This window comes from Poeciliopsis prolifica, unplaced genomic scaffold, assembly GCF_027474105.1.
Source record: "Poeciliopsis prolifica strain line A6 unplaced genomic scaffold, Auburn_PproV2 SCAFFOLD014, whole genome shotgun sequence".
NCBI lineage: Eukaryota > Metazoa > Chordata > Actinopteri > Cyprinodontiformes > Poeciliidae > Poeciliopsis > Poeciliopsis prolifica.
The window spans coordinates 8,824,609-8,842,327 of record NW_026562389.1 but is presented as its reverse complement, the minus strand read 5'-3'; the positions used below and the strand labels follow the sequence as shown (position 1 = coordinate 8,842,327).

General features: G+C 36.7%; 3 protein-coding genes across 3 annotated transcripts in view; 1 reads left to right on the top strand and 2 right to left on the bottom strand.

Moving 5' to 3' along the window:
- Positions 1-52: 52 nt before the first annotated feature.
- Positions 53-8,370, top strand: smarcb1a (SWI/SNF related, matrix associated, actin dependent regulator of chromatin, subfamily b, member 1a). Its single transcript, XM_055039443.1, has 9 exons — positions 53-192; positions 1,497-1,608; positions 2,664-2,793; positions 4,865-5,002; positions 5,368-5,495; positions 5,582-5,748; positions 6,385-6,575; positions 7,410-7,541; positions 7,967-8,370. The coding sequence occupies exons 1-9, from the start codon at positions 109-111 to the stop codon at positions 7,995-7,997; spliced, it is 1,113 nt and encodes a 370-aa protein (XP_054895418.1). The 5' UTR covers positions 53-108; the 3' UTR covers positions 7,998-8,370.
- Positions 8,371-9,939: 1,569 nt separating this feature from the next.
- Positions 9,940-13,019, bottom strand: LOC129365891 (derlin-2-like). Its single transcript, XM_055039444.1, has 7 exons — positions 12,930-13,019; positions 12,645-12,710; positions 12,492-12,565; positions 11,967-12,060; positions 10,767-10,962; positions 10,208-10,310; positions 9,940-10,041 (listed from the first exon to the last, which is right to left on the bottom strand). Exons 1-6 carry the CDS (start codon positions 13,017-13,019, stop codon positions 10,216-10,218), a joined length of 615 nt encoding a protein of 204 aa, XP_054895419.1. The 3' UTR covers positions 9,940-10,041; positions 10,208-10,215.
- A 1,097-nt stretch (positions 13,020-14,116) lies between these two features.
- The window catches only part of mmp11a (matrix metallopeptidase 11a), a 30,261-nt gene continuing 26,658 nt past the window's right edge, over positions 14,117-17,719 (bottom strand). The window contains exon 8 of the mRNA XM_055039442.1: positions 14,117-17,535. Within this exon, the coding sequence (XP_054895417.1) occupies positions 17,417-17,535 (119 nt within the window). The 3' untranslated portion in view covers positions 14,117-17,416. The remainder of the gene's footprint in view (positions 17,536-17,719) is intronic.

Here is a 17,719-nt window from a genome sequence, read left to right as displayed (position 1 = left end):
GACCATGGGGCGGAACCGGAAGTCCATCATTTAACGGTTCTATTCAGTTGTTTGTTGAGCTCGTTTGCGCCTGCGCTGTAGCTCGTACCTTTGTTATTCCATGTCACTATGGCGCTTAGCAAAACGTTTGGGCAAAAACCGGTGAAATTTCAGCTCGAAGAGGATGGAGAGTTTTACATGATCGGTTCCGAGGTCAGCATCTTCAAATGTTTATAACCCTGCTGCTGTTACGAATCGTGATTTTGAGCAGAAACGTTCCGGTGTGTCAGCCGTTAGCTGTTAGCTTAGCTATGCTCGCGAGGCCAGCTGAGGGGAAAGGCAGCGCGTGAAGGTTCATTCATTGAACATCAGAGAACAGCGTGAGGATAGAAGGTGCTGATCGATAATAGGTTATCAGAAAGTGAAATCTGGAATGAAGTTAATCTTTAATTTAATCGCAAACTTCAGCTGTCAAGCAAGCTAAGCGTTAGCATACGAGCTAACATGACTTCAACAAACAAAGCGCTAATTTTTAAGACAAACCGTAAAATTAGTTGGATTATTGCATTAGTATTTTCAATCTAATGTTGATACGCCTTGCTGTGCTGTTTCGGTCTCTCTAGGTTGGTAATAGTGGGAAAGAACCGTTTTAAAATGACAAGTCTTACACTTTTACGTTTAAATGGCCTGTTTTTTTTCTTCTGCACCACTGCAGAAGATTATTACATTATCACATGTAGAAGATTACTTGCATGATTAGTAGGTGGAAAATATTAAAAGCAAAAGTAAACAACAAATGTAAACAGAATCTTCTAACAGGGTTAAGAAATTATTAAAACTTGATGTTACCGTGAGATAAAAAATATATATAATTCATTTGATATATTATGCTGTTAGTGTGGACAATTTCCACTTGTTTAGCATCAGTTTGTATTGTGAGGTGTAAACAGAAATGTCTTTTAAACTGATAAACTGATGGAAGGATTATGGAGATATGACTGGGTATTTGGATCTTTGTAGGTGGTAGAATTTTTTTTTTTAAGTCTGCCAAAAAAACTTCAAAAAAAATTTCCAAGTTTTAAAAGTAGTTAATTTTTCACTTTTGGAAAGTTTTGATTTTCGTTTATGAAACTCAAAAAATCTCTAATATATATATAAATTGTCAACTGTTTGAGCTAATAAATTTCAGACTTTTTTTGTACTAATATCTTTAGATTTATTTCAAAATTTCAGAGTTTTTTTCTTGTAAATGTTACTTTTGGAGCTCAGACATTTCTTTTTATAGTAAATTTCTGAGACGTAGTTCTGAGATATTTTGCAGAAATGTATTCCTTTTTTCTATATACAACGGCCCTAACGTGCCGTCGTAAGGAGGAACTCTTAACAGAGCTTCCCTGATTCCTGTTTGCTGCAGCATCGCATTAAGAATCTGGTGTCTGAAACACCACTATTTTTTATTTTTGTTTTTACTTGTTTATGTTTTGATTTTCTTTATTTTTATTCTGGCTTTTTGTCAGGTGGGGAACTACCTGCGCATGTTCAGAGGCTCCCTGTATAAACGATATCCGTCCTTATGGAGAAAACTGGCAACAGTGGAAGAACGGAAGAAAATTGTAGAGTCTTCACACGGTCAGTAGAGGGCAACACTAAGTCAAGCAACTCCAGTTTTTAGAACTAGCAACTTGCGGTTTTTGTATGCAAAAATAAAATCTCAAATTTTCAATTGTAATTGATTTTTTTTTCCTTTTTAACATCTGAATATAGGGGCCTGGTCACAAGGTTAGTTTCATAATGTTAGCAGAAAAGTGATGCAATTTCACCAGAAAAAACATTGTCATGAAGTTGTTTTTAATGAGATGTATAATTTTTTTCTTTGAAAAAGATGTTTACAGGATCGTTTCTGCTACTGGTAATAATTTGATGTTGATGTGTTCATAGTATTACCTGTAAAACTGATACTGATTGAGCATCTATAACTTGATGCTCAACATTTCTCATCTTAATTATTTACTTTTTGTTGGATTTTTTATAGCATTGCTTCTTTAATATTAATATTAAGTCTGTAATAAAAAGCAATTAATCGCATATTAAATTAGAATGATATCAATTTCCATTCAAATGGTTAATATCTTTTGAAGGGTAATTTTGTTTTCATGGTTGTTTTAGGGCATTTTATTTATGGTTTTGTTTGTTTGGTTTTTCATTTTATGCATTGTTTTTGGTTGTTCTGTGTTTAATTTGGATATTTTTAATATCTTCCAGCTCCGTTGTTAAGAGTTTAAACATAACAAAATTATAGTTTGTTGGTCATTTGAAGCTGAACTTGAAAATTGTCCCAAAACAACAAAGTTACTGTTTATCGCAATAATTTCCGGGACAGTTTATTGTCCAGAAAAATGTATCACCCTGAAACATGGAGATTCAAGAAGTGAATTAAATTAAAAAATTTCAAAACCCAACATAAAATCTATTTATTACAGAGGTTTCTACTCTTTACATAAAACTGAGCTTTTATGCTGTGAACAGAGTGAAATATCTATTGATCGCACGTTGTTATATTTTTCTGTTTTATTTTCAAAGACATACTTAGACTGTGATTTATTAAGTTTACTCAAGCCTTGGTTTCATTATGTCTCAATGATTATTTTCTAAAATAAGTTGTTTTCTTATTGTTGTCTTCCCAGATCACGGCTACACTCAGCTGGCCACCAGCGTCACGCTCCTGAAGGCCTCTGAGGTCGAGGAGATCCTCGAAGGGAACGATGAAAAATACAAAGCTGTGTCTATTAGCACTGAGCCACCCACCTACCTCAGGTAAAAACCCCATCTGGACAAAAGCAAATATACTTTGGCTCTAATTGTCTCTCTGTAAAGCAGCCAAGATGCTAATAGCTCACATGATTATGGAGATATTGTCACTGATTTGCAGATGGTCAACAACCCGCGGCTCTTTAGAGATGCCCAAGTGGCTCAAAATGTTTGAAAATGGGAAAAGATGGGTGTGGAAAATATAGTTTTTGTTTTAATATGGCTTCTGTAGGAGGACAAACACGACACAATCATTCTTAACATTTTCAAATGCTATAAAAATGTGTAGAAAATATTCAATTTTACAATTCTTGGACCGAATCATCTGCATTCGTTGCCAGTTGTGGAAGGATTGCCTGAATGTTTGCTCTGAAGCGACAAGTTGTCAAATAATTAACAGAGTACCGTACTTTCCGGAGCGCACCTTAATAAAAGCCAAAATTACACATTTTTTGGAAAAAAATAAAAAACTGAAAACATACATAAATAAGGGATACAGTAATTTTCATCAGTTGCTCAGGTCGGGTTGCTCATGGCTGATATATCTTACTATTGCACTGACTTGCTTGGCATTTGCACAGAAATTGAACTTTATGTCTATTAATTTGATTTTATATACTTTACGTTTTCAAAAGGCTGCTGTTTTATTAAACTCCGTTTGTTGTTTATTTGATCACACGCTTAACGGTGATTATTTACAAAGAGTGATCGTCGTTATGCAAACTGCATTTGGGGTCAGATTTTCCGAGTTCCAAAAGGGGAAAAAAATGACACTTTCCCTGTCGCTCTTCGTAATAAAAATGATATCAAAAATCTGATTTCATTATTGCGTTTCTTTAATTTTGTAAATGCATTCATATTGTAACAGAAGGTAAACTTAAAGCGCCATCGTACAACAGAAGAGTCACGTGGTGCGTCATTCCTTCCAGGACGCACTGCAGGGAAAATAAACATTTAATCATGAATACTAATTATGTATATAACTGTGGTTGTGTGGCAGAGTTATCGTCTTGGAATCGGAAGGTTGTAGGTTTGATTCTAGCTTCCTCCTGCCATATGTTGATGCGCCTCTGGGCAAGGCACTTAACCCCAAATTGCCTACCGGTCTGCGTATCGGTGTATGAATGTGTGTGTGAATGGGTGAATGTGACTCTAGTGTAAAGCGCTTCGAGTGGTCAAAATGACTGGAAAAGCGCTATATAAGTTCAGTCCATTTACCATTTTACCATTTATACACTTAGTCATTTTGATAATATGCTAATATAAACACCTGCAGCCTGTTTTGCCTTCATTATAATGAGGCTTTTACTTTTTTGCGGCTCCAAACAGATTTGTTTTTCGTTTTTTGGGTCCAATATGGCTCATGTTGGGTTGCCGACTTCTGATTTAAATGAACTAAATCTGGAAGTCCAGCTATTTTATTGTATGTTAAAGTATGTTTAGCTGTTATGTGATCAGCTAAGTTGTGAGGAGAATGTGAGGAGCATTGTTTTAGACAAGCTGATTAATTAAAAAAAAATTCTTAGGCAGATTTGTGAAGACGCCATTGAAGTAATTAAAAGGCTTGTCATAATTAGCAATAAATCAATTAATCTCACCTCTAATTATAACAACAGAGTAATAACGATAATAATAAAAAAGATAATTCAAGAAAAATTCTTTGTTTTGTATTTAGACTTGCCATGGAAAATATCATCATAAAAAAAAAATTACTAAAAGTGTTGGGTGGCTAAATTTGTGCCATTCTTGAATGGCAGTAAGGGACCACACAAATTAGTCCAAGGGCAACAAATGGCTCCTGGGCCACAGTTTGGACACCTCTGATGCAGAGTCAGTTCACAGTAATGTAGATCTGTGTATCATCTGCGTAGTTATGCCAGCTAATCTCATTTCCTGTTATAACCTGAGCTGGTGGGAGTGTACAGATACTGAATAAGAGAGGTCCTAGGATTGAACCTTGGAGAACCCCATATATGATTTCTGCCCGCTTTGATGAGAAGTTTCCTATTGAAACACAGAAGTTGCAGTTCTTTCTGACTCTGGGATCCATTGGTTGGTTGTGCTGTGTCTCCACCAGGGAACAGAAGGCAAAGAGGAACAGCCAGTGGGTTCCTACACTGCCCAACAGTTCCCACCACCTGGACGCCGTTCCCTGCTCCACCACCATCAACCGCAGCCGGCTGGGCCGGGACAAGAAGAGGACCTTCCCCCTGTGGTGAGGCGCCCCCTGCTGGCAGATGGTGTCTCTTTTGTTCATGTTTTTTTTTTTTATGGTTGAGGCTTTGCTTGTTTGGGCGATTATTACCACTGGTTATGACTGTTTGACAATGGGTTGTTGCATTATTTATGTCACTACCATAATATTGCATTTAAAAGCCGCCATTTTGAGAAACGCAAACATTTGACCCCAAGTAGAAAGTACCTAGTTTGGACCACCTGCCACATTTGCCTGTTTTTGGTTTTGTTTAGGACATTTAAACTAACTTCTAGTTTGAGTTTTTAGTGTGTTTTTTTTTGGGAGAATTAATTATCCAGTAAATTTTATAGGTTAATTTTTTTGCATCTTTAAACGTTCATCAGCTTCGATGACCACGACCCAGCGGTGATCCATGAAAACGCCACACAGCCTGAGGTTCTTGTTCCGATCCGTCTCGACATGGAGATCGAGGGTCAGAAACTGAGAGACGCTTTCACCTGGAACATGAACGGTAGCTCCTCACTCATCTCCCTTTCTGATGAGATTTAAGACAAACACTTACGGAGGGTTCCTGTTTTTTTTTTTTTAAATGTCCAGAGAAGCTCATGACACCTGAGATGTTTGCGGAGATCCTATGTGACGACTTGGATCTGAACCCTCTGGCCTTCGTCCCGGCCATCGCCTCAGCCATCCGGCAGCAGATCGAGTCCTACCCGACAGACAGCCTCCTGGAGGACCAGACGGACCAGAGGGTGATCATCAAGGTGCTTTCATTCCTAAAAACAACCCAAACACTTAAAAAAAAAACCCAAAAAACACCCAGTTGGTTGTTGGCAATAAATTAAAGATTTTTGGTGACTGGAAAACAAGCCATTTCAAAAACTTCACAAATAAGCAGACACTGCCCATTACCTCGCAACCCAGCAGAGTTTCATCTGTTACACAGTAATCAAGCAGAGCTAAATGTTGATATTGCCATTTTGAGACCATTTTCAGATAAGTTTCCCTCTCAAAGATGAATAAAATGTAATTTTGTAACAGACACTAAAACATGGAATTGTAAGATAGTTTAAATATCCAAAAATAAGCCTAAAAAAGTATGGACAGAAATAAAATTGCATACAACAAATCTCATTTTAATTTATAATGCGGAAATTGATAAATTGATTCAGTTGGAGGGCGTGGATTTAAAGTGACAGAGCCCTTTAACAGCTCATTCTGAAAGGACATCCAACTAGGTAAAACTGACCAGACTCATTATTTAAGATTGAATTTGTGCAAAAAAATTTAAAGAATGTTTTGTTTAGCTCATATTCCTGTCCTATTCTGTTCAAGGAAGCACAATAGGTAACTTTTAGTGCAGGTGGCTAATTTTTCACGTTCTTCTTCTCGTCGTCCAGCTGAACATCCACGTGGGGAACATTTCGCTGGTGGACCAGTTTGAGTGGGACATGTCGGAGAGGGAAAACTCTCCGGAGAAGTTTGCCCTGAAGCTCTGCTCAGAGCTCGGCCTGGGCGGAGAGTTCGTCACCACCATCGCATACAGCATCCGAGGTCAGCTGAGCTGGCACCAGAGGACGTACGCCTTCAGGTACCACAAGATGGCGCCTCAGCAGGGCTGCAGCTTTTTTAATAATCAATCACTTTATTTCATAAAAAAATTCTGCAGATTTTTTATTTAATTACTTTGATTTTTTTATGCAATATTAGAAATGCATTAAAAGATGTAAATAATTCCATTCATTTTTTAATAAAAAAAATAAAAAATTTACTAGTGCTTTTTATCAGTACCAAGGATTTTTTACTCTTTTTATGTCTGAGTGTGATTCAATGCTAAATCACACTAGCTAACTAGCTTTTTGTGTCTGTGATGGCATTGTGTAAATTTATTATCATTTTGTTCTGTGACTTGAAGCGCATAATGCTAACGATTAACTGCACACTCCTGGTCAGCTGGCTGAATAAAGCTCCTACTGTAATCTTTTCCAGTGGCTCTCTTGAAAAGTTCTACTAAATTTGAAGGGTGTTCTATATTTTTCTAGCGGCCCTTGACCTCCTTCACCTTAACTGCTGGTTGGATCAGCAGATCTGATCTTACTGGGTCTTGGTCTGGGATCGGATGATGAAATGTTCCCAAACCCAGACAGTGATCCCTGCCAGAGCTGGACGCGTCAGTGGAGAAACGACTCCAGACTTTAATGCTGATGGACGATTTGTTGTCATTACGACACGAGCAGAACAAGATGCAAGCAAAAAAAGCAAAAACACAAAATGAGTTATGAAAACCCAAGTAGGAAAAAGCTTGTCTGTATTATTTAAACAATTAATCTCTCAGCCTCCCTTTCATGTCGCTTGTTTGTTTCTTGTATATAATTAAACAGAACACGTCGTAGATTTAACCAGGAAGCGGTTTGTTGTTTTTCAGTGAGAACCCACTTCCTACGGTGGAGATCGCCATCAGAAACACAGGCGAGGCGGACCAGTGGTGCCCCCTGCTGGAGACTCTGACAGACGCAGAGATGGAGAAGAAGATCAGAGACCAGGACAGAAACACGAGGTGAGTCTGGCAGTTTTTATGCAGTTTTCATTCAAGCCTTTTTTATACAGTATAAAAAAAATGCCAATAAACACAAGAATTAATTTATTAAATAAGAGAAAAATGCTAAAACGTAGCATTCCTTTATTGCACAATATGAACAATACAGAAAAAAAAACTTTTAACATCAACATGTGAAAAACTTTTTGCATGTCTTATCAATACAGTGGCGGGCTGATCTGTTGATTATTTTTTAGATCAAATAAATTGGTAAATTTCTCATTTAAAAGCAACTTTAAACAAGTGAATATTTAGTCTTGAGTTAAAGGAATTCAATATTTTGGCTGTTTTCTATTAGTTTGTTTATTAAAAACATTTCCTCCTGTTGTTCTTTTGTTTTTTTTTTTAATGCAACTATTAACACCTGCGTCCCGTTTGTCCCCCAGACGAATGAGGCGTCTGGCGAATACGTGGTAGATGTGAACGCAGCAGCAGCGCCCCCTGCAGAAACATTGAGGCAGGACCAGTTGAAGGGCAGCAGAGGTTTTTCCTCCTCTCTGGATGTGTCCTCTGCTGGGCTGGACTCTTCGCCGTTTCATTTTTAATTTGAATCTGTTGAAGACTCATTAGAGGAAAAATAAAAAACAAAAACAACCCAGAAACCTTCATGTTTCCCCTGCGCCGAACCCTTCTTCCTGGAAAAGCTGCTCTTTTTGACCTTTGACCTTCTACCTGACCAGCAAGAGAGACAAAAACAAATCTGACTCAGATAATATATTGGTTTGTTGTATTTGTTGTCTTTTGTACATTTTAATAATTCTTACAAAATAATAAAAAAATCAGTAAGATATTTTGTCGTCCTTTTTTGGGCTTTAATTCCTGCAGGGAAAATTTTAATGGACATGAAAGAAATGTATTAAAATAGACACACAAAAAAGTTGTAGTAAAGCCATGGAGAAGTTTGCACTCTTCTGAGGTTTTTGTGGCATTTCCTTCAGTGGTTGTTAGTCCAGCGCCCCTGCAGGCGAGGAGGGGAACAGGTTTTCATTTAGTTTGGATCATTTGACAGTTCAGTGAGAAAGTGAACAGTTTTGGTCCAGAATCGAACCGAGCTTAACGGACTGCTTGACACAACTGAATACAGAAATTCGATCACCAGCAGGACATTGGAAAAACTAAGAACAGGAATAAATTTATAAATATATATATTGCTTGAAGAAGTTTTGGGGGTTTTTTAACTCAGAAAACTTCCGAAAGTTGAAAATGTTCAACTTTTGGAGCTCAAAAAAAAAAAATTAGAACATCCATGAAATTAGTCTCAAAATGTGAGGTTTTCTTCTAAAATTTTTGACTTTTCGGACTCTTGAAATTTCCAAGTTTTCTCTACAAAATTTCATGCTTTATTTTCTTGAAAATGTTTTACTTTTGGAGCTCATTTCAAAACTAAAAAGTTTAAAGCTAAAATTCTAGAAAATTGTACTTTTTCTTGCAAATATTTGACTTTTGTTCAAGGGTCTACAAGGGGCAAGTGTGTAAGAAAATGGATGGAATCAGAAATTTCCAAGCATTGCTTTAGAAAATATGTGGAGATAATTTCACAATTTGAGGGGGGGTTTTGTTGCAAATTTCTTCAGAAATTTCCCCCAAAAATTTCTTCTTTCTTGCAAATGTTAAACTGTTGGAGCTCAGAAATTTCTTGAGTTTTTCTAAAAAAAATGTCCAAACTCCCTAGTTTTTTCTAGAGAATTTTAGATCTTTTCTTGCGAATAAGTGTTAAGTTTTTTCCTGATTTTTTTTTTACTTTGGAAAATATCTAAACTTAAAATTTTATTTTATTTTTTCTAAAAGAAATTTGTACTTTTCAAACATTTTCAAGTTTTTTCCTAGAAATTCTCTGGCAGACATTTTCTCCTTTTTTAAATGTACAATGGCTGTAAAGCAGATCCACTTGTTCCAGTGGGATCTTTCCCAGTTGACCTTCATTTCCAGACTCCTCTCCGTCCTGGTTGGGCTCCGGTCCTGCCGCCGTTGACCTCCGGTCCTGCCGCCGTTGTCCCACAGAGTCGTGTTGTTGTGCTAAGCAGTTTCCATTTTGTCTGAGCCACAAAGGCAGCGGGTGAAAGTGCAGCGTGTGCAGACAAAGCCGCGCGGTTTCCATGCAAAGCTTCCAGTTGCTCCTCGTTTCTTCTGCAGCTTCTATCACATTTAAACAGAAAGTTCTATGGATTGGTCGTTACAGACCCGGTTCTGTTCGGTCTCTGCTGTAACTGAGACTGTTACTATTACCTTTCCTATTTTTCCTATGTGTAGGAAAAGTTCAGAGAAAGTTTTGACCTTGTAGCAGGAGAATATAGTCAGTTTGAACTTTTTAAATCTTCTGAAACAGATCCATTGATTATCTTTTCGACTGTCTTATTGATTTTCTGATCGCTCCTCGTTGTGCTGCAGATCTCCTCCTTCCTGCTGCTCCTCCTGGAGGAAGCAGTGATCAGGTCCCTCAGGTGGGTCAAACATGACCCGCCTGTGCAGAAAGATCAGAGGGAGAGGGTGTTCAGATCTTTGTTGCAGTGTTTAAAATAAAATAAAAGGTTAATTTTTTGGTATTTTTTTCATAAAGTGATCATTTTCTTTTAGGAAAAATGATTATTTGAAGCCAGAAGTAAAAACAAATAAGGTGTCTACTTTACTTCGACTCTTACAGCAGATCTGGTGTCGTCAGCAGCTTTCTTCCTCCTGGCTGGTTCGGAAACACGTCCTCTAAGAAGTAATACAGGTGTCCAACGCAGATACCTGAGGACAGAGCGTTGAAGTTTGTTGTCGCTTGAAGCCACAAATTCTGTTCTGCATACATTTGAGATTCATCTCAAACATATTCTACAAACATTTGGAAACTTCTGAGTTTCAAAAGCTTTTTCAAGAAGATTTCTGTGATTAAGCTCAAAATTTCAGATTTTTTTTTTTTTGCACATATTCAGTTTTTATCCTAAATTTTTTTTTTTTTATTTATTCCCGTAGATTGTTGACTTTTGGAACTCTTAATTTTCCTTGTTTTCTTCAATAATTTCTCAGAAATTAATCTAAAAAGTTTTCAAACTCTGAAATTCCCAAGATTTTTCTAGAAAATTTCTGAAATCAATCTCAAAATTTCAGAATTTTTTGGCAGAAACGTACTGCTCTTGTTGGTTGCTGTCTACAATTGCCCTAATAATGATGTCGTAAAAGCCACAGAGGGTAAAGGCTTCTCACCCAGGGCGTCGGCAGTGACGGGGTTCCCAAGCAGCAGTGAACATCCCATCAGCATCCAGGGCAGAAGTGGCGCCCGGAATGTGAGGAGGCTGAAGAAGTTCATGCGTCTGAGCGGGTTTCTTTTACTCCAGACGTACACCAGCATGGTGATGAAGGCCTGGCCGAGGACAAAGATGTTGGCAAACAGACCCAGCAGCTGCAGACTTTCAGGTTAAATACAGATAAATCTAATTTATGACGGTTTAATGTTCACAGACATTCTGCTAAATAAAGTCGGGGTTAATCGAAATGAGGATTTTCCAACGTATTTTACTTCTTTATGTGATTTTTTATCCCATCTTCCTGTTGCTATCTGCAGTTTGGTGTTTTTATTACTTTGTGGGAAGTGGATCTAAAGTCAGACTGATTGGATCCTTTGGGATTCCTCTCATCTTTCATAAACTCGATGTGACTTTCTGCTCTGGAGACCAAACAAAGTTCAGAGGTTAAGAGAGTTCAGTGTGGTCTGGGTTAGCCAGATCCACGCCAGCTGCGTTTAACTACTGACCATAAAAAGGTGCAATTTCACATTTTGAAAAGAAAAACACCATTTAGAAAAAAACTCAGGGTTTTGCGCAGATTGTGAAGGACAGGATGCTAAGTGATGCTAACAGAAGTGTTGTCTTCTGTTTCTGATGGCTTTATGTTCTATGAGTCAAATCTTTGATCCGCATGTCAGAAACTGGGACGATTAATGGTTTAAAGAGTGAAAAGCAAAATCCAAGGAGATAAAAAATGCAAAAATAAAAACTACATTAAATATCTATAATTTATTGCGATAATCAATCCACGATGATAAAAATGCATCTGTCCTAAATAGCACTGATTCCCTTTTTAATGTCAGTGTACATATTTCAGGTTTAGAATTGGCTGATAAAGGAAAAGTTGTGCTGAACTAATTTACATTGTTTTTTTTTGTTAAATACAGTCCTAAATATGATCATTTTAATGTGTACCTCATATTTTTGTGTATTTTTTTTAGCTATTGTTATTTGTTTTCTCATTTTATTTTGTAGATCAGAAGCTGTTTGCTTCAACTCCAGCTGATGAATAAATAAAATATATATATATATTTTTAAACATTTTCTTCCTATTTGTATTAAAATTTTACCCTCTTTGTGCGTTCTTTAAATTTACACTCATCTTGTTTGTAAAGGATACAGTTATGAGGATTCCTCCGAACAGGAACATGAAAACAAAATCAGCCGTTCTTCCTCGGAAACAGTCTTCCTCCAGCATGCGGCAGTACCGATAGCTGACCTCAGCTAAGGACTCGACTGCAGGCTTTTCTCTATTTTCAATAAATCATAATTTACGTCTCAATAAGTTTCACTTATCTTGAATTTTAATTTTGGACATCGAGATCATAAATGTCCTAAAAACACTGGTTGTGCCGGAATGTATTGATAAAACCCATAAATTTGAAACAAATTTTCAAGAAAAAAACAAGAAAACTTCTGAATTTGACAATTTGCAAATTTATGGAAAATTAATTAATCTCAGAAATAAAAAAAGCAAGTAAATGTTTGACAAAATTCCTACGTTTTCTAAAGGATTTCTGAGATTTTTGTGGCTAAGTTCCCTGCCTCCCTTTTGTTTTCTATCCACATTGGCCCTGACATGCCGTTGTAGTAAACTGCTGATAAATAATCAGGCTGTAATTTTTTGTAGCTCAGAGAAAGATACAGGAAAATGATGTTGAACAAAAAACCAAATTCAATGGAACCAAAGAAGAAGAAGCTGCTGATCAGACGCCATATCTGGAAAACAAATGAGGAAACGGTGATGAAGACGATAAATTACTTTGCTCTTACAGTATTTAGAGGCTTTTCTTTGTACCTGGTATCGACTGATGATGAGTTCTGGGTTGAAGTACAGCTGAAACGGGGAGATGACTTGAAGTTGCTGGAAAGAAATCTGCAGGTTTGGCTTTGGTTCTTTCATCATTTAGAGTCAAAATGACACATTTCAGGACCTGGATCCCAGTTTAAGCTAACAACACACTACAAACACTTTAATCAATAAAAACAGTTTGATTCTCCCTGAGAACAGAGTACTTTCTCTCAGAACAACAGGAGTTAAAATGTGCTGGTTCTGTTCTGCTCTGGTTCTGGTGTTTCTTACCACGGCAGCGGTGGTGAGGACGCAGGCGGTCGTGTACGTCCGGGTCACCAGAGGGATCTGGAAATACGCCTGAGTGAGGCTGGGAGCCATCGCTGCTGCTGCTGCTGCATGTCTGAGGCTTCATTTAATCTGCACACAGGCAACAGGCCACGCCCACTTCACAGCAACAGCCAATCAGATTCACCCAAACTCTGCAAAAACTACAAACAAATAAAAAACAACAAACCCCCCCCACCAGATCTTACCCAGTACTTTTGGTCTAGTTTATAGTGAAATTATCTTGGTATGTTTCTTGGTTAGAATAATAGAGTCATAATTATTGAGTAGTGATGAAAAAAAAGATTATTTCACTTGTAACTGGACATTTGAAATAATCTGTCAATAGAACAAGTAATTTTAATCAATATTAAGAACTTAAATATTATTGACTTAATAATATATCTTTCTGAAAAGTTATTTTTGTTTAGTTTCTTTCATTTAAATGTACTAAAATATTTGCACTTGAAACTAAACCCCCCAAAAATGGGATTTTAATAATTTAGTGTTTTTGCAGTGAAGTTAGTCCTAAATATAAGTACAAACATTTATCTCATCATTAACAACATCAATTATTTTAGAAAGAAATGAATTAAATCATTAATGCTTTATTCTTTTTTTAATTAAAATAGCAAATTCATTAATTTAGAAACTAAATAAATTATAGTAAATTAACAATCTGATAATTCAGTTTGTGTTAAATCTAGAAATAATTCACTTTTAAAAAAAAACTTTTTTCATTTCTGAGTTTTACCTTAAATAATATTCATGATAAAACAATTATTTATATTTATTGATGTGATATTTATATGATGAATATTTAAGACAAATTACAACATTTTAAAAGAAACCTCAGATTTAGGTGTCATTATTAAGAATATTTGAATACAACAGCTGTTTTGCTGTATATTTTTTATTAAACCATTTATTCTGAATTCAGTGGAAATCATTGTTTTTTATCTGACAATAGTGGTCATTGACTAATTGTGACTAATGCATTAAAGAGTGTTGATATTTACAGGGTTTTATTTTTTATAAACTGTGACAGAAAAATTATTCAGATTCAGTCTTTAAAATACTTTTTCTTTCATTAAAGATTGGAGATTTTATCATTAAAGTGTTTAACCTTTAGAGAAAAAACAACTTTCAGATCTGTTGTTAGACAAAAGGTAAAAGATTTATTCAAAGTAATAAAAAACAAAACAGGAAAAACATACATAGTTCCTACATTTTTACAGGTTATAGCCTACATTTGGTTAAATATACAGAATTTAAACATGTATGTACAAAAAGCTTTGCTGTTTGTGCATAAACATGTTGGAATAAGTCTGATAAATGAGATCAACTGAGTCAAACACAGCAGATTGTGAGGAAAACAGCAAAGTCTGAACGATAAAAACAGAAACGACTCGTCAGCGTCCTGCACTGAGGAGAACGACGATGAACACAACGGTCTGGGCCGAAACTTCAAAGTTCAAGTGCTGCAGCAAGAAAAGATGCAAAGCTGAGGAGCAGCGGTTCTCCAAAAAGGCTGCAATCCGAGATTATTCACCAGGAGTTCAGCAATCTGTGCAAAAGTTTTAATCCAGCTGAGTTTTCCTCGTATTTTCCTTCAAGCCTGACTTTCCCTGAAACTTTTTAAGTCTTTAAAGAAGTATTACATATTTTTCGGCCATTTTATGACATAATCAAGTAACTATGTTACAGTTGTTATAAAAATGCAAATTATATCAAATATGACTTAAAAGAGATTTGATTTAGTAATTTAGCATCTTGAAATTGGGTCTCTGTCTTTTTAAGAAACTCCTGCTCTTTCTGATCACAACATGGCTCCTCTATTAACCCTTTATCAACCAGCGTTTCACCGAGAAGCAGCTCCTTTAATGAGCTCAGCTAATAATTTGCTAATTGCTGGTGGCTAGTCTGAAGGAGCTGGGTTGAGGCAGACGCTTGAAAACTTGGAAACCGCAGCTCTGAGGAGGAGCTGCACCTCAAAGGCGTGGCTATGTTCACCCAAGTGTTTTAAAGGATTTCACAAACATGCATGAAAGAATGAAGGCAACAGTCCAGGTTTGTTTCTGGTCAGCAAATAACATTATAGCTTGATGTAAAGCTCAAGGACTGCTTTTTTACTCCTGTGCCTGAATTCAGATAAATTCATAAAAAAAAAAACTACTAAGAGATTCAATTATTGATAAAATACTAATTTTGTCCCTATATAGATCATAGGATGCTGCATGGATGGAGTCACAATGCTGAACGTTTGAGTCTAAAACATAATGTGACTTCGTCATAAAAAAATAACTTGAGTAGAAACATGTAAGCAAATTAATTCATACAAACATTGGCTTTTATAAAAAATTTATCCAGCGATTTTTTTTTGCTTTCTTTTGTAACTATTAACATTTTCCCAAAATTGATTGTCTTTCTGCCACTCAGTAAACTTATCACCACTGTGATTAGAGCAGGGATGACCTCTGCAGGGACTGAAAAGTTAAAATAACAAATTTCAAATAAACTTTTCTTCTTAGTCAATCAAACATTTGCTGCTTTTATTTTGAGAACCATAAAATAAAATGTAAAACCCGATTAAGTGATTTTTTTTTACCAATGAAGAAAACCTGAGGCTACAATAGTAAATTAAAAGTAAACGTCTCAATATTTTACACAGGAAAAATAAACAGCTAACAGTTAAAAGAAAATTCATTCTGACTTTCAAAATAATGTTAAAATCTGAATTTCTCCAGTTGGATTCAGGAGAATATTATTTTAAAATTTTAAGTTTTTACATGTTTTTCATTTTCAGTTTACCAGAACAAGTTTACCACTAATTCGCCCAGTGGTGGAGAACCGCTGCGGTCCCTGAACGCATCACTGACTAACAGAAAACACAGAGCACCATTTGATCGATGTGCAGTGACGTCATCAGGCTCCGTTCCGGCGCCGAGATGGCGCACTGCAGCTTCTTCTGCGACCATGAAGTGAGAAGAGTGAAATCAGACACAAGCAGCTGCAGCAGAATCAACTTTTCTTCTCATTTTAAATTTAAAAGAGAAAAAAATTCCAGTTCAAATAGGAAGATAACTAGATGAGGAACTGTGGTAAAACCAAACAAAGTCACTCCTCTGTTGTTCAATTCACATCCAAACTTGAAAAATGAATCAAATGCCTGTTTCTCAATCAGCAAAGATGTAAGAAAAGTGTAACAAACCCTTAGAGAAATAAATATTTACTCTGGTTTTTGCATCCAGGACCAGATTTTTTGCATATTTGTGTCTTGAAGGGGAAACACCGAACCTCAGGAGTTGATTAAATGCAACTTGATCTGTTTTCCTGTTTTTGGAAACCATGAATCACAACAACAGAACATAGGAACTTCTACAGAGAGAGGTGAAAATCAGTTGAGGCGGTCCAAGCAAAGCCACACAGAGTTCCCGTGAAAACATAGAAATCAGAGGTGCAACGGCTCCATGGTTAGACCTGAAGTAACCGTCTGCTTTTCTCTGGGATGTTTTGATATCAGGCAGGAAAAAACTAAAACAGCATCCGAGAATAAAATTGAAATGGTAATGTTTTAGATGCTTTGCTTAAACCTGGATGAAAATGTCAACCGTTAAAGCAACTTAGCTAATTAAATCAAAGAATAACTAACTGAAAAAAATAAACTGGAGCCTGGTTTAGAACTGATGCTAAATTTTAGACTCAAGCTAGCTGGAGTCAAACTTCAGATAGCTTGTTGCAGACTGCAAACTTTCAATAACCGTGCAATGACCTCAACATTGCACAGTTGACGTCAAGACTCTGCAAAGGCCTTTGCAACACTGCACAGATCATAAATGACCCTTCAGAGACATCAACAAAATCTGACAAAGATCTCAATAAGACTCTGCAAAGAACATAGCAGGACCTTACAAAACCTTCTTGCTGTGACTCATTTTTAAGGCGTCCAAATCTAGTATAAAGCCCATTTTCTTGGTTCTGATTGAAAAACAGTGAAATCTGACTGGAAACGACTCTGCATCTACTTGCTGACTGACTCCTAGAGTTAAACCCTTCACTGACCGCCGCTATGAGTCTGATGTCACTCTTCAAACACTCTGAGGTGCGTTGTTGATGAAAACACAAACTGAAACATCCAACACTGACCACACAGAGAACAACAGTTCATTAAACAGTTTCTGGCTCAGGCGAGACTGAATCCAGGGTCTTGGGCTCATGGTGACACAAAAATGTGCAAAAATAAATACGAGTAGAGCTGCACAGGAGGTGCCAGATCTGAGGGAAGGTGGGGTTTTTTTCCTGAGAAGAAGGCATAAATTGATCTGAGTGTCAATAAATGCAGTGAAGCATAAACAGGTGTAAAAATCATCTCGTCCCCATGAGTCTGCAGTTTTTATTCCATTAACTTCTCTTCGCGTCAAAGGAATCAGGGTTGGCGAATCTTCACAGACTCACTCGTTCCTGCACCCAAAGAAATCCATGCCGACGTAACGGGGGTAACCTTCCAACGAGTTCATGCCGACAGGATCGAACTTCCAGTACTGACGTCCTCGGATAAAATGAGCAAAGCCTGGAGAAAGGAACAAAAAGAAGATTGTTTTGTTATTCCTGGAGACAGAGAAATGTCAGATTGAAGGACTCAAACAGACCTGTACTGAACTACGAAAGGAGCTGTTTTCAATTTGCCAATGACTTTCAAAGAAAGAGACTTTTTGTAATGCTGAGCTTGTAAGAGTGCACAAACTCTCTGAAAT